Below are 16,290 nucleotides of genomic sequence, written 5' to 3'. Positions count from 1 at the left end.
TTTCCTCATATTTAAGATCCTGGTCTTAGGACTAAGGTACATATTTTTTTTTAAATCATTTTCAGCAAGCATTCATCAGCTGTCATCTTGTTGAATTTTAAAAACAAGAAATGAGTGTTTTATTTTGAGAAAGGCTTTTTGAGCATCTATGAAGGCAGTGATAGGAATTTTCTTCATTGTGTCTTTTTTATGGCCTATTATTTTATTAATGTGGTGATGGATTCTGTTTGCTGATGTTACTGGGAAATTGTGCATTAATATTCATGAATGATACTGGTCTGCTTTTTTCTTTGTACTCTTTATTAATACTTTATAACAACAATTAGTTTTCCTTCATTTTCAATACCTTGGAACAGTTTATGGAGCATTGGAGCTATTTGGTTGGGAAGTTGCCTTGAATTCCTCTGTGAACGCCATCAGGGCCTGGTGCTTTTATGGGGGCCAGTTCCTTAATTTTTTCTAAAGAAACTGGTCTGTTTAAACTTTATATCTTTAATTTGCTCAGTTTTGGTAATCTGTATTTTTCTAGAAAAGTACTGATTTCTTCTGGGTTTTCAAATTTATTAGTATAGAGGCCTGCAAAATAGTCATGTGATTTTATAAATTTATTGTTTAGATTATTTTTCTTTTTATCTTTTTGTATATTTGTGTTTTCTGTTTTGCTGTCTTTCCCCACTGCTCCTCTCTTAATTTAGCTAGCAATTGTCTTATTTTGTTAATTTAGGGAAAAAAACTTCTATTTTTAAAAATTAGGTCTGTTTTTGTTCTGTATTTCATTGATTCCTGCTTTCATCTTTGCTTTCTTTTGGTTACTTTGTTGTTCTTTTTGATCCAAGTCACTTTAAAAAATTTATTTTACTGAAAAAAGACAGATATTTTTGATTTGGAATCTCCCTGGTCACTCAGACTGGAGTGCAGTGGTGTGATCATGGCTTACTGCAGCATCAAACTCATGGGCTCCAAGTGATCCTCCTATCTCAGCCTCTGGAGTGGCTGGGACTACAGGTGTATGTCACCACTCCTGGCAAATTTTTAAAAAAACTTTATCTAGAGATGGTGTCTCGCTATATTGCCCTCAAGTGATCCTCCTGCCTTGGCCTCCTAAAGTGTTAAGATTACAGGCATTAGCCATTGCATCAACATCCCCCAAAATTTATTGCTATGAATTTTCCTCTTATTACTGTTTTGCATGTATCTAATAGTTCCTATTTTAAAAAAATTCTGTAATTTCAGTTTGTACTTCCTCTTTCACGGAAGAGTCTTTAATAGAAGACCTTTTAATTTCCAGAGGAAAGCTGTTTTATTGTTAATTTCAACAAATCAGTTTTATTAAATTGTGATCAATGTCATTTATTTCTAATTTTATATAACTTTCCCATATTTCTTGTGTGACCTCTAGTACTCGATTTTGTAAGTGTTTGATGCTCACTTGAGAAGGTGTATTTCGTATTATCAGTACATAAAGTTTTGATATATACAGATTGAGCACCCTCATCCAAAAATCTGAAATCCAAAACTTTTTGAGCACCAACTTGATGCTTGATGCCACAAAAGGAAAATTCTGCCAGCCGTGGTGGCTCATACCTGTAATCCCCACATTTGGGAAGGCCAAGGCAGAAGAATCACTTGGGGCCAGGAGTTTGGGACCAGCCTGGGCAACATAGTCAGACCTTGTCTCTACAAAAAATTAAAACATTAGCCAGGTATAATAGCTCACGCCTGTAGTCCTAGCTACCCAGAAGGGAGGACTGCTTGAGTCCAGGCATTGGAGACTACAGTGAGTCATAATTGCACCACTGCACCCCAGCCTTGGTGACAGAGTGAGACCGTGTCTCAAAAAAAAAAAAAAAAAGAAAATTCCACATCTGACCTCATATGACAGCTCATAGTCAAAACATAGGCACACAACACAGTTATTCAGTATCCCTGGGGGAAGAAAACCTTTCCAGCCCCTTTCAACTGTGACATACATTCCTCACACACCCGGATTCTCCATGCAAGCGTGCCTGTAAAGAGTAATAAAATGGTACGTGTGTAGGCTGCATATGCCAATGGCAGGTTTCTCATAATACCTCACATGAAGCCCAGACCTATGTGCATTACACACTTTTGTTTTGTTTTTGTTTTTGCTTATTCTCTGTTCTGTTGTGTAAAGATATTGTTTAAAATGCCAAAAAGGCCTGCATGGTACCTATAGGGTAATGCAAGTATTCCAAAATCTGAAACACTTCTGGTCTCAAGCATTTCAAATAAGGAATACTTAACCTGTATACATCCACGTGATCTACCTCATTGGTCATTTTAAGTCTTCCTATATCATCCTTATTTTTTGCTCGATTGACGTGTCTTGTACTGAATGGAGTATTGAAGTTTCTTATTTGTCTGTTTATATGTATATATCTTCTATACGTCTCCTGTAGTTTTCTTTATAAAGTGGTTGCTGTGTTATCTGATGCATAGATATTCACAATTTTTATGTCTTCATTGTGAATTGTGACTTTTAGTATTAAAAAGTACCCCTTTTATATTTAATGCTTTTGCCTTGAATTCTGTTTTTTTCAGAAATAAGATAGGACTTTTAAACAATTTCCACTTGCCTGAAATACCTTTGTTCATACCTTCGTTTACCCTTTCTGAATCTCTGTATTCAGGAAACATACAGTATGTGATTGGGCTTGGCTTTGTAAGCCAAGTTGAAATTTTTTTTCTTTTAGTGGGTAAGTTAGGTTTATTTACATTAATTTTTATTACTCATACATTTGGCATCAGTTGTCACAATATTTTATAATTACATGTATTGCTTTATTATGTTCCTTTTTTCTATGAGGTGTCTTCTATGCTCTTTAAAACATTTATTTTCTGGCATTTATGAATATTTATATTTGTTTTAATTCTCTATTATTTTACTTGAACTTGGGAGGCAGAGGTTGCAGTGAGCTGAAATTGCGCCCCTGCACTCCAGCCTGGGCCACAGAGCGAGACCCCGTCTCAGAAAAAAATAAATAAATAAATAAAGGTATTGTTTTAACTCTCACCAATTAACCTGTACAATAGCATGCTTATTATATTTTCCTCTTTCTCTCTCCCATTTTCCATCCAATATTTGTTACAGCATGTAACATTTGCACATTTGTTTTATACCTTCACCTTAGTGTTTTTGTAATACATTTGGATGTATTAAAATCCTCACTATAGTAAGTTCTTTTGGCCAGGTGTGGTGGCTTACTTTGGGAGTACTTTGGGAGGTTGAGGTGGGAGGATGGCTTAAGCCCAGGAGCTCGAGACCAGCCTGGGCAACATGGGGAGACCCCATCTCTACCAAAAACAAAAAAAAAAAGCCAGGTTTGTAGCATGCATCTGTAGTCCCAGCTACTTGGGAGGCTGAGGCAACAGGATTGCTGAAGCCAAGGAAGTCAAGGCTGCAGTGGGCTGTGTTCATGCCACTGGACTCCAGCCTAGGTGGTAGAGCAGTGTGGGCTGTGTTCATGCCACTGCACTCAAACCTAGGTGACAGAGCAAAACCCCGTCTCAAGAAAAAGTTCTTTTGCTGAAGTTTGTAGAGTTATCTCTTGGTTAGATGAATCTTATTCTCTAGACTGTTTCTTATTCTCTAGATTGTTTCTGAAGGGCTCTTGAGTGCTCTGTTTCTATATGGCTAAAATTGGTTTTCTATAACCTTGATAGTTGAAGGACAAGTTGGTAGACAAAATCTTCGGTTCACATTTTCCAATTTTTTTTTTTTAAAAATTGCTGTTCCATTGTTGCCTTATTTTATATTTTGTTTTTGGAGTCTGATACAATGTAATTTTTTTTTGTAAGTTACTTGATCTTTTTACTGAAGACCTTGAAGATTTTTTTTTTCTTTGAAATCTGTTTTACTAGGTTATGTTTTGAAGTTGTTTGTTCTATGTTAATATTCTAAGGTGCCTGGTAGTCCCTTTCAATGTGTAGATTCAGCTCTCTTATTTCTGGAATGCTTTCTTGGATTACAGTTTTAAATATTAGTTCTGTTTCGTTGTTCGGTTTTCTTCTGGGATACCAAATGAATACTTCTTTTTGACCTGCCTTCCATTTTTACCACTATCGCTAACCTTTTTTTACTTTGCTTTTTCCCATTTTAATTTTCTTAGTATTTCTCCTGTCTTTATGCCTGTTAATAAATTTTCCTTTGAATCTGTTCTGTTGGGCATCTTGTAATTGTCTTCATTTCTAAGGTAATTTTGCCTTTTTCCTCCATTTGTTTTCTGAGTCTAGTCAGTCCTTTTAATTCTTCCTTCTAGTAAGAATTTCTGATTCATGGTGGGGTTTTAAATATGCCCAAATGTTTGTATGGATACATTTGTAGTTGGAGTGTGATCATAACATTTTCTTCTGCTTCATGGTTGGGTTTTTTTTTCCAAGAAGAATTTTCTGATTTTTTTTTTTTTTGGTAATAACTGTATGGATCTGTTTGTCCTTTTCTTCCTCATTTTTGTGCTGTTTTGTAAGATTTCTAGCAATGGCTTCCTTTTCTGTCAGTGTAATAAAGTCTAGATTCCTTAGTAAGTTTGCGTTGGTGTGAATGAATAATACATATCTCACTCAACGTTTTTGATTGGATTTTTCTTGCAGGACCCTGAATTTTCTTTTGCTTCTTTTCACCTTCATCATCCAAATGCCAGAGGATGCCTCTTCTTTCTTTTTTGGTTTATTTTTCCCTGAGAAGCTTTGGTTTTGAAGACTGTTACTTCAGTAATATACTTTTAAGTCCCTGCCCTGTAAACCTCTCTTTGACTGGACACTATAGTGGTATTTTCAGATTTAGGGTGGACTTACTTGGTCTGCGTTTGCCACAAAGCCTTGCAGCAGAAGCATGGTGGGCACACGTGTGTGAGATTGCTCCCTGAGATTTAAAAATTTACGGTTATTTCAAATGTGGGTATTCTCTGTCTTCAAGTTAGGCTGAGGGTGTGTTTTTGTTTAGTTTTATCTATTTTAGTTTTAGTTTGACTGCCACTGTCATCAGTTTCCTTGGAAGTTCCCAGTGATGACTAAATTCTCAGAACTGAGCTGATACTTTCTAGCTTGAAGGGAAAACTAGTAAAACATATTTTAAGGTATTACGTGATCAACTCTGAAAATTACAACTCCATTCATAATGACAATCCTATTCAGTACTGTTATAGCACTTTGCAGTTTTGCCAACACTTTCATATGCTTTTTCTAATATAATCCCCTCAAAAAATCTATTTCATAGATGAAGAAATTGTGACATCGATTAAATTCCTGATGTCATGCAGCAGTTAAGTGATAGGACCAACTTAACACAGGCTTTCTCATTTAGAGCCTGTGCCTTTTCTCCTGTACCTCATTATTTAACATTGTTGATTCACACTAAGTGTCCAAACTGGTAAACCTCCATTAGGTTTATAGCGAGTATATTTAAAGTCACACAGGCATGAACCTTTATGAAGTTTGGTTTGGATTGTGGGTTATTTTTTTGATCCTTTTACAAAGATTAACTGTTCTTTCTTCCTTTTACCTTACAGGACCAAGCCATATGTCCTTTTATGTTCGAGCCCACAAAGGGTCAACACTTTCTCAGTGGTCTCTTGGTAATGGCACCCCAGTCACAAGTAAAGGAGGAGACTACTTTGTCTTTTATTCCCATGGACTCCAGGCCTCTGCATGGCAGTTCTGGATAGAAGTGCAGGTGCAAATTTCCCAGCATTGTTTGTTTCATTGATTAGGTTCCCAGGTGGTATTTAGCAAGAACCTTGGGTTCAGTATTCTGGCTTCCGAGAACTGGAGAACTAATTGATTTTCTCTGGCAGGTCTCAGAAGAACATCCTGAAGGAATGGTCACTGTGGCCATTGCTGCTCACTATCTATCTGGGGAAGACAAGAGATCCCCTCAACTGGATGCTCTGAAGGAAAGGTTCCCAGATTGGACATTTCCCTCTGCCTGGGTGTGCACCTACGATCTCTTTGTGTTTTAGTTTTGTGGATGAGCTCTAAGTACGTGCCCAGTGGATACTCCATGTGACATGGTTTCTCCCCATGTTACGTGGATGTTTGTAACGTAAGTCAATGAATTTTAATGAGCATATGTTCAAAGAACTTTCTGGGTTAACACTTTTCAGGGCCAAGCACTATAAGGGTTTAGCTGTGGCACAATGATGCATGGCCTGTTGACACTTGAAAATGCCAGTCTTCTGGCACTTAAGCACATGTGGGTACTGCCACTACACACACGTCATTTCATATGACCTTAAGGACAAAAGCCAACAAACCACTTCAGTAGGTGCCCCGTTAGGATCAAGAAAGATGTACACTGTTAGACCATTGTTAATGAGACAAAAGTTGTTTCAATTTAAGCCCCAAAACCATTTGTTGTATTCGTGGATGGTGGGTAAAATATCATTCACTGGGGTAGTGATTCCCCTTGAGACTATAACTCTGTGTAGGTCACTGGGAAGTGATTGCCATAGGGCTGGGAGAAAAGAGAAGCATTGCGCTCTTGAGGCTGTAGCCTTTGTCGAGCTGTTTCTTCAGGCAGCCTCTCAGATGTGCTTTGTGTCTCTGTGCTGAGGCCTGGACCCTGTGCTGAGCTGGTGACTCACTGTCCTGACAAATGGACACCCAGATCCACTGCTGTGCTGCTTTCCTGAGGTGGTTTTCTATGCCTGTTTTCCTCTGAAACATGTCTGTTTACCCCTCTCCATCTTACCAAGTTGAAAAGGGTAGTATTTGGCCACATATCCCTCTGGTTTTCGTAGGTTCTTTTGGTTCAGAATATTGTTTGTGCCAGTACATGACCTTAACTTCCTTCCTCAGAGCACTGAGCTGCCACCTGGGCTATTCTGGGGTAGAAGGAAGGCTGGGAGTAGTGGGCATTTTATAAATATTTATTCTTTTTTCTTTGTTTCCTTTATGGTATAATCTTATTGATGCACTGGGCCTTTTTGTTTTCCAGCCAGTTGAATAGATTAGTTTTTCCCAGTAATTTACTATCCAGCAGGCTGGCTTTCCTGAGACTTGAGGTTGTGGCTTATACTGGAATGAGACCACTGTACCTGTAGGTGGTTCAGATCCTGCATAGTGGCAGCATGAGGACTTAAAGGTGGTTTTCATTTTGAAGATGGCTATGTAGCTTGTAAGGTGTATCACAGCAGTACCTCTCATGGCTTTTTGGTTCCAGCAGTGAGGGGATTGGTGAGATCAGTGGTAAACTGTGCAAGCTTTCCTTTTATCATTAGGAAATGTGAAACATTGGACAAATTTTAACAAGGACAAAAAGCTGAAAGAAAAGGCACAGTTAACAAAACAAAAAAAGGGTAGCTAGATTTATCTTGGGTGATGGAGGAAATGAGAGAGGAATGGTCTTGAAAGGTGGTCTGTGGATCTATCTGAATAGAAAGAGCACAGTAAGTGTGCATCGCAGGAGAAAACGTCCTTGAAGCTGCTTGTTTAATGTGTATGATGTGCTTTTTAAAATCATGCTCCTCATTGCCTGCCTAATCTTGTGATTCCCTAAAAACTAACTGGGCCCACGTAGATAGGGCTGCAACCAGAGCTGAATAATAACACGTTAGGCTGTCACATGCATCAGCACTGCACACTGGAGTCATTGCTTTTCCTTGAGTTTGTAGAAATCACAAGTGCTTCAGGAGTCTGGCTCCTGCTACTTTTATCCGTCAGGTAGCACAAAAGGTTTGCAGGGTTTGTATCTTGTATAGAATCACAGTTGTGGAGAAAAAGTAATGATTTCTCAATGAATTTTAAAATATGGGCCTATTTTCCATCCCCGTGGTTTATCTGATATAATTAGTGTTCCCTGTGATTTCCCCCCGCTTTGGGAAGGATGCCTTTACTCTTTATCAGTAATAAATTATGACTGTTTTCGTATTGCCTTTGGGTTATTTTCCTGTGTAAACTATTGTCTTTTGTTTTGGTTTTCTTTAGCATTATGAAACTTCGGTGTTGTACAAGGTCAGTAATAAGATGCTCACTAGTCTCAGGGCTTGTGTAATATTCTGGGAGGTCATTTAAATGCCAGAGATGGTCAAGCAATTATACACAGTATTTATGACTCAACTGTTAAGTATACCGTTTGTCTGTCACAGTAGATTCTGAGATTAAAATTTTTTTATAAGAGTGATCATTTAAATAATTTCTAAAAGGGTCTAACAAAATCACTAACAATGCATTATTTTCTACAGAATTTAATGTTAGTAGTACAGTACAGCATATTCAGGGAAAAAGTGTGAAGAATTACGATTTCAAAGTAGTTCGTTCTTGTGTTTGACCTAAGAATGATTGTCGCATGAAGTGTTTGTTTTTACAGTTTAGCATAAATAAACATGATAGGATTCCTTAAGATGTTACCACCAAAGGGGCCACAGGCCAGCCTGCTGTCTCAGGAAGCTGTAGAAGGAGCGTTTTGTCAATTTCTTGTCACTGGTTGACTTACTGAGGATTGTTGCCTTATAATGTTACTGAAATAAACTTTTTAATATACTGGTTGATATCTTTTTAACAGAAAAACAGATGCTGTGTTCTTCTGTATCCCCATATTTTCAGGGGTTATTCCATGTCCACAGAGCCTTTTAATTGCTGTTGAAAGACCTGGATGGCTCATGTGAGCAAAGAACTCAACATGGAAATGTTTACTTCAGTTAGAATCCTTTATTTTAGAATGAAATGGTACTTCTGAATTTCACAGAAATTATTAGGTAAATGTTGAGCTTCAGCATATGTAGGAGTTTAAAATCATCCCTATTAGCAAAAAAATAGCAAAGGATGAAGGGCATTCTTTTATTTGGGAGTAAGGGTAGGAGGGCGGGAAGAAATTGCCTTTCAGTCAGTGACCCATTGTTTATTCTAAACTCCACAGGAGGAAAGGGTACCACCACTCACCAAAATAGAGCATGAACTTTGAGTTCAAAGATCTCCTGCAAATTATTTAAGCTTTGAGTGAATTCTCTCAGAAAAGTTCAATACAAGGTGAAGCAGCTGAACAACTTCTAACACTCCTTCTTTTAGGGCCAGTAAAGCCAAGATGCAGTTATGGCTCTTTGTTTTTAGCCAAGATGCAGTTATGACTTTTAAATTTTTTAAAATTATACTTTAAGTTCTGGGGTGCATATGCAGAATGTGCAGGTTTGTTACATATGTATACATGGGCCATGGCGGTTTCCTGCACCCATCAACCCATCATCTACATTAGGTATTTCTCATAATGCTATCCCTCCCCTAACCCCCCACCCTCTGACAGGCCCTGGTGTGTGATGTTCCCCTCCCTGTGTCCAGGTGTTCTCATTGTTCAACTCCCACTTATGAGTAAGAACATGCAGTGTTTGGTTTTCTGTTCTTGTGTTAGTTTGCTGAGAATGATGGTTTCCAGCTTCATCCATGTCCCTGCAAAGGACATGAACTCATCCATTTTTAGGGCTGCATAGTATTCCATGGTGTATATGTGCCACATTTTCTTTATCCAGTCAATCGTTGATGGGCATTTGGGTTGGTTCTGAGTCTTTGCTATTGTGAACAGTGCTGCAGTAAACATACGTGTGCATGTGTCTTTATAGTAGAATGATTTATAATCCTTTAAGTATATACCCAGTAATGGGATTGCTGGGTCAAATGGTATTTCTAGTTCTAGATCCTTGAGGAATCCCCACACTGTCTTCCACAATGGTTGAACTAATTTACACTCCCACCAACAGTATAAAAGCATTCCTATTTCTCCACATCCTCTCTAGCATCTGTTGTTTCTTTTTAATGATTGCCATTCTAACTGGTGTGAGATGGTATCTCATTGTGGTTTTGATTTGCATTTCTCTGACCAGTGATGAGCTTTTTTTTCATATGTTTGTTGGCTGCATAAATGTCTTCTTTTGAGAAGTGTCTGTTCATATCCTTTGCCCACTTTTTGATGGGTTTTTTTTTTTTTTTCTTGTAAGTTTAAATTCTTTGTAAATTTTGGATACTAGCCGTTTGTCAGATGGATAGATTGCAAAAATTTTCTCGACCATTCTGTAGGTTGCCTGTTCACTCTGATGTTAGTTTCTTTTGCTGTGCAGAAGCTCTTTAATTAGATCCCATTTGACTATTTTGGCTTCTGTTGCCATTGCTTTTGGTATTTTAGTCATGAAGTCTTTGCCTCTGCCTATGTCCTGAATGGTATTGCCTAGGTTTTCTTTCAGGTTTTTTATGGTAAGACTTTAATCCATCTTGGTTTTTGTATAAGGTGGTAAAGAAGGGATCCAGTTTCAGCTTTATGCATATGGCTAGCCAGTTTTTCCAACACTATTTATTAAATAGGGAATCCCTTCCTCATTGCTTGTTTTTGTCAGGTTTGTCAAAGATCAGATGGTTGCAGATGTGTGGTATTATTTCTGAGGCCTCTGTTCTGTTCCATTGGTCTATATCTCTGTTTTGGTACCAGTACCATGCTGTTTTTGTTACTGTGACCTTGTAGTATAGTTTGAAGTCAGGTAGTGTGATGCCTCTGGCTTTGTTCTTTTTCTTAGGATTGTCTCGGCTATGTGGGCTCTTTTTTGGTTCCATATGAAATTTAAAGTAGTTATTTCCAATTCTGTGAAGAAAGTCAATGGTAGCTTGATGGAGATAGCATTGAATCTATAAATTACTTTGGGCAGTATGGTCATTTTCACCATACTGATTCTTCCTATCCATGAGCATGGAATGTTTTTCCATTTGTGTGTATCCCCTCATTTCCTTGAGCAGTGGTTTGTAGTTCTTGAAGAGGTCCTTCACATCCCTTGCAAGTTGTATTCCTAGGTATTTTATTGTCTTAGTGGCAGTTGTGAATGGGAGTTCACTCATAATTTGGCTGTCATTGGTGTATAGGAATGCTTGTGATTTTTGCACATTGATTTTGTATCCTGAGGCTTTGCTGAAGTTGCTTATCAGCTTAAGGAGATTTTGGTCTGAGACTATAGGGTTTTCTAAATATACAATCATGTTGATCTAATGTTGACAGGGGGTGTTAAAGTCTCCCACCATTATTGTGTGGGAATCTAAGTCTCTTTGTAGGTCTCTAAGAACTTTATAAATCTGGGTGCTCCTGTTTTGGGTACATATATATTTAGGATAGTTAGCTCTTCTTGTTGCATTGATCCCTTTACCATTATGTAATGCCTTTCTTTATCCCTTTTGATCTTTGTTTAAAGTCTGTTTTATCAGAAACTAGGATTGCAACTTGTTTTTATTTTTGCTTTCCATTTTCTTGGTAAATATTCCTACATCCCTTTATTTTGAGCCTATGTGTGTCTTTGCACGTGAGATGAGTCTCCTGAATACAGCACACTGATGAGTCTTGACTCTCTGTCCAGTTTGCCAGTCTGTGTCTTTTAATTGGGGCATTAGTCCATTTACATTTGTTATGTGTGAATTTGATCCTGTCATGATGCTAGCTGGTTATTTTGCCCATTAGTTGATGCAGTTTCTTCATACTCTTGATGGCCTTTACAATTTGGTATGTTTTTGCAGTGGCTGGTACCAGTTATTCGTTTCCATGTTTAGTGCTTCCTTCAGGAGCTCTTGTAAGGCAGGCCTAGTGGTGACAAATCTCTCGGCATTTGCTTGTCTGTAAAGGACTTTATTTCTCCTTTGCTTATGAAGCTTGGTTTGGCTGGATATGAAATTCTGGGTTGAAAATTCTTTAAGAATGTTGAATATGGGCCCCCACTCTCTTCTGGCTTGTAGAATTTCTGCCAAGAGATCTGCTGTTAGTCTGATGGGCTTCCCTTTGTGGGTAACCCGACCTTTCTCTCTGCCTAATATTTTTTCCTTCATTTCAACCTTGGTGAATTTGACAATTATGTGTCTTGGGGTTGCTCTACTTGAGGAGTGTCTTTGTGGTGTTCTCTGTATTTCCTGAATTGAATGTTGGCCTGCCTTGCTAGGTTGGGGAAGTTCTCCTGGATAATATCCTGAAGAGTGTTTTCCAACTTGGTTCCATTCTCCTTGTTGCTTTCAGGTACACCATTCAAACGTAGATTTGGCCTTTTCACGTAGTCCCATATTTCTTGGAGGCTTTGTTTCTTTTCACTCTTTTTTCTCTAATCTTGTCTTCTTGCTTTATTTCATTGAGCTGATCTTCAGTCTCTGATATCAGTTCAGCTATTGATACATGTGTATGCTTCATGAAGTTCTCGTGCTGTTTTTTTCAGCTCCATCAGGTCATTTATATTCTTCTCTAAACTGGTTATTCTAGTTAGCAATTTGTCTAACCTTTTTTCAAGGTTCTTAGCTTCCTTCCATTGGGTTAGAACATGCTCTTTTAGCTTGGAGGAGTTTGTTATTATCCACCTTCTGAAGTTCTGTCAATTCGTCAAACTCATTTTCTGTCCAGTTCTGTTCCCTTGTTGGCGAGGAGTTGTGATCCTTCAGAGGAGAAGAGGTGATCTGCTTGTTGGAATTTTCAGCCTTTTTGTGCTGGTTTCTCCCCATCTTTGTGGATTTATCTGCCTACCTTTGGTCTTTGAAGTTAGTGACCTTCAGCTGGGATCTCTTGACTGGACGTCCTTTTTGTTGATGTTGATATTATTCGTTTCTGTTTGGTAGTTTTCCTCCTTACATTCAGGCCCTCTGCTGCAGACTGGCGAAGGCTGCAGAACAGCAAAGATTGCTGCCTGTTCCTTCCTCTGGAAGCTTTGTCCCACAGGGGGACCCACCAGATGCCAGATGCCAGCTAGAGCTCTCCTGTATGAGGTGTCTGTTGGCCCCTACTGGGAGGACCAACTTGAGGAGTCAATCTGTCCTTTAGCAGAGCTCAAATGCTGTACTGGGAGATCCACTGCTCTCTTCAGAGCTGCCAGGCAGGGACGTTTAAGTCTGCTGAAGCTGTGCCCACAACTGCCCTTTCCCCAAAGTGCTGTGTCCCAGAGAGGTAGGGGTTTTATCTGTTAGTCCCTGACTGGGACTGCTGCCTTTTTTCAGAGTTGCCATGCCCAGAGAGGAGGGAATCTAGAGAGGCAGTCTGGCCACAGTGGCCTTGCTGAGCTGCAGTGGGCTCCATCCAGTTTGAACTTTCCGGCGGCTTTGTTAACACTGTGAGGGTAAAACTGCCTACTCAAGTCTCAGCAATGGTGGACGCCCCTCCCCCTACCACATTTGAGCATCCCAGGTCGAGCTCAGACTGCTGTGCCAACAATGAGAATTTCAAGCCAGTGGATCTTAGCTTGCTGGGCTCCGTTGGGATGGGACCCGCCAAGCCAGACCCATTGGCTCCCTGGCTTCAGCCCCCTTTCCAGGGGAGTGAATGGTTGTCTCACTGGTGTTCCAGGCACCACTGGGGTATGAAAATAAAACTGCGGCTAGCTTGGTGTCTGCCCAAAACAGGCGCCCAGTTTTATGCTGGAAAACCAGGGCCCTGGTGGCATGGGCACTGGAGGGAATCTCCTGGTCTGCGGGACACAAAGACTGTGGGAAAAGCACAGTATCTGGGCTAGACTACAAGATATAATCCCTAATGGCTTCCCTTGGCTGGGAAAGGGAGTTCCCCAACCCCTTGTGCTTCCCAGGTAAGGCAACTAACCACCCTGCTTTGGCTTACCCTCACTGGGCTGCACCCACTGTCCAACCAGTCTTAATGAGATGAACCAGGTACCTCAGTTGGAAATGCAGAAATTACCCACCTTCTGTTGATCTCGCTGGGAGCTGCAGACTGGAGTTGTTCCTATTCAGCCATCTTGCCAGCAATCCCAGTTATGGCTCTTAATGTCTCTTTTTAGTTGAAATACTTAGGGATTTTTGGGGTATATCAGTGTATTTTTTGATACTTCCATATTTGATTTGTAAAAATAAAACATGTTGGTAATAATTTCTTTTCTTTCTCCAACTTGGCTCTACACCATGACCAAATGGAATTTATGCCAGGAATGCAAGGTTGGCTTAATGTTAGAAAGTTGGCCAGGCGCGGTGGCACATGCGCACTTTGGAAGGCCAAGGTGAGTGAATTGCTTAAGCCCAGGAATTTGAGACTGGCCTGGACAACATGGCAAAACCTTGACTCTACCAAAAACACAAAAATTAGCAGGGCATGGTGGTGTGTGCTTGTGGGTCCAACTACTATAGAAACTGAGGTAGGAGGATGGCTTGAGCTCAGCAGGTTGAGGCTGCAGCAAGCCGTCAGTAATGACTGTGCCACTTCCTTCCAGCATGGGTGACACAGCAAAACTCTGTCTTAAAACAAAAACATTTGAAAATCAGTGTAATGTACCATATTAGTAGAATAAAGGACAAAACCCACATGACTACTTCAATAGATGCAATGTTTGTTGTTGAGTGTTTTTATCATGGGAGGGTTTTGGGTTTTGTAAAAGACAAACTACACAGAAGGGAACATCCTCAACCAGATAAAGGTTATCTATGAAAAACCCACAGCTAGCATCATAATTAGTGATGAAAGAAAGCTTCTCCCTAAGATCAGAAAACAAGGATGTCCACTATTGCCACTTAAGAAGCACTGTACTGGTGGCTCTACCCAGGACAGTGTGGCAGGAGAAAGAAAGAAAAGGCATCCAGATTGAAAAGGAAGAGTTTAAACTATCTCTGGTTGCAAACAACATGAACTTCAATGTAGAAAATCCTAAGGAATCCACAAAAAAGAAGTTTGGTGTTGCATAATGCAATGTCAATATACAGAAGCAATTGTATTTATATACACAAACAATCCAAAAACAGAAAATTCCATTTTTTTTTACAATAGCATTAATAATGCTTAGGAATAAATCTAACAAAAGTATGAAACTTACCAAAAACTATAATCCATTGTTAAAAGACCTTAAGAACCCAATAAATGGGTGCATGGGTGCAGCCCAACAAGCAAGAGCTGAAGCAGGGCAGGGCATCCCCCCACCTGGGAAGCACAAGGGGGAAGGGAATTCCTTTTCCTAGCCAAAGGAAATTGAGACACACAACACCTGGAAAATCAGGTAACTTCTACCCTAATACTGTGCTTTACCAAGGGTCTTAGCAAACGGCACATCAGGAGATTGTATCCCACACCTGGCCCAGAGGGTCCCAAGCCCACAGAGCCTCCGTCATTGCTAGCACAGCAGTCTGAGATCTAACTGCAAGGTGACAGCGAGGCTGGGGGAGGGGCGCCCACCATTGCTGAGGCTTAAGTAGGTAAACAAAGCCGCCGGGAAGCTTGAATTGGGTGGAGCCCACCACAGCTCAAGGAGGCCGGCCTGCCTCTGTAGACTCCTCCTCTGGGGACAGGGCATAGCTAAACAAAAAGCAGCAGAAACCTCGGGAGAGGTAAATGCCCCTGTCTGACAGCTTTGAAGAGAGCAGTGGATCTCCCAGCATGGAGGTTGAGAGCTGAGAACGGACAGACTGCCTGCTCAAGTGGGTCCCTGACCCCTGAGTAGCCTAACTAACTGGGAGACATCCCCCACTAGGTGCAGCCGACACCTCACACCTCACACAGTGGGGTACACCCCGGAGATGAAGCTTCCAGAGCAAGAATCAGACAGCAACACATACTGTTCAGCAATATTCTATCTTTTGCAGCCTCAGCTGCTGATACCCAGGCAAACAGAGTCTGGAGTGGATCTCAAGCAAACTCTAACAGACCTGCAGCTGAGGGTCCTGATTGTTAGAAGGAAAACTAACAAACAGAAAGGACACCCACACCAAAACCCCATCAGGACGTCACCATCATCAAAGACCAAAGGCAGATAAAACCACAAAGATGGGGAAAAAGCAGTGCAGAAAAGCTGGAAATTCAAAAAATCAGAGTGCATCTCCGCCTCCAAAGGAACACAGCTCATCGCCAACAACGGAACAAAGCTGGATGGAGAATGACTTTGACGAGTCGAGAGAAGAAGGTTTCAGTCGATCAAACTTCTCAGAGCTAAAGGAGGAACTATGTAACCAGTGCAAAGAAACTAAAAACCTTGAAAAAAGATTTGACGAATGGCTAACTAGAATAACCAATGTAGCGAAGTCCTTAAAAGAACTGATAGAGATGAAAAGCGTAACACGAGAACTATGTGACAAATGCACAAGCTTCAGTAACCGACTCGATCAACTGGAAGAAAGAGTATCAGCGATTGAAGAGCAAATGAATGAAATGTAGTGAGAAGAGACGTCTAGAGAAAAAAAGAGTAAAAAGAAATGAACAAAGTCTCCAAGAAATATGGGATTATGTGAAAAGACCAAATCTACGTCTGATTGGTGTGCCTGAAAGTGACGGGGGAAATGGAACCAAGTTGGAAAACACTCTGCAGGATATCATCCAGGAGAACTTCCCCGGCCTAGTAAGGCAGGCTA

At 40.2% G+C, this 16,290-nt stretch overlaps 1 protein-coding gene across 1 annotated transcript in view; it reads left to right on the top strand.

Annotated features, from left to right (window-relative positions):
• Window positions 1–8,499, top strand: part of ERMP1 (endoplasmic reticulum metallopeptidase 1) — a 56,868-nt gene extending 48,369 nt beyond the window's left edge. Inside the window, exons 14-15 of the mRNA XM_011988398.1 lie at window positions 5,529–5,692; window positions 5,814–8,499. Coding sequence (XP_011843788.1) covers window positions 5,529–5,692; window positions 5,814–5,978 — 329 coding nt within the window. The 3' untranslated portion in view covers window positions 5,979–8,499. The remainder of the gene's footprint in view (window positions 1–5,528; window positions 5,693–5,813) is intronic.
• Window positions 8,500–16,290: the final 7,791 nt, after the last annotated feature.

The sequence above is a fragment of the Mandrillus leucophaeus genome, unplaced genomic scaffold (genome assembly GCF_000951045.1).
Source record: "Mandrillus leucophaeus isolate KB7577 unplaced genomic scaffold, Mleu.le_1.0 Scaffold329, whole genome shotgun sequence".
NCBI classification, from domain to species: domain Eukaryota; kingdom Metazoa; phylum Chordata; class Mammalia; order Primates; family Cercopithecidae; genus Mandrillus; species Mandrillus leucophaeus.
Note: the sequence above shows the minus strand (reverse complement) of the source record. Positions and strands in the feature narration are given on the sequence as shown.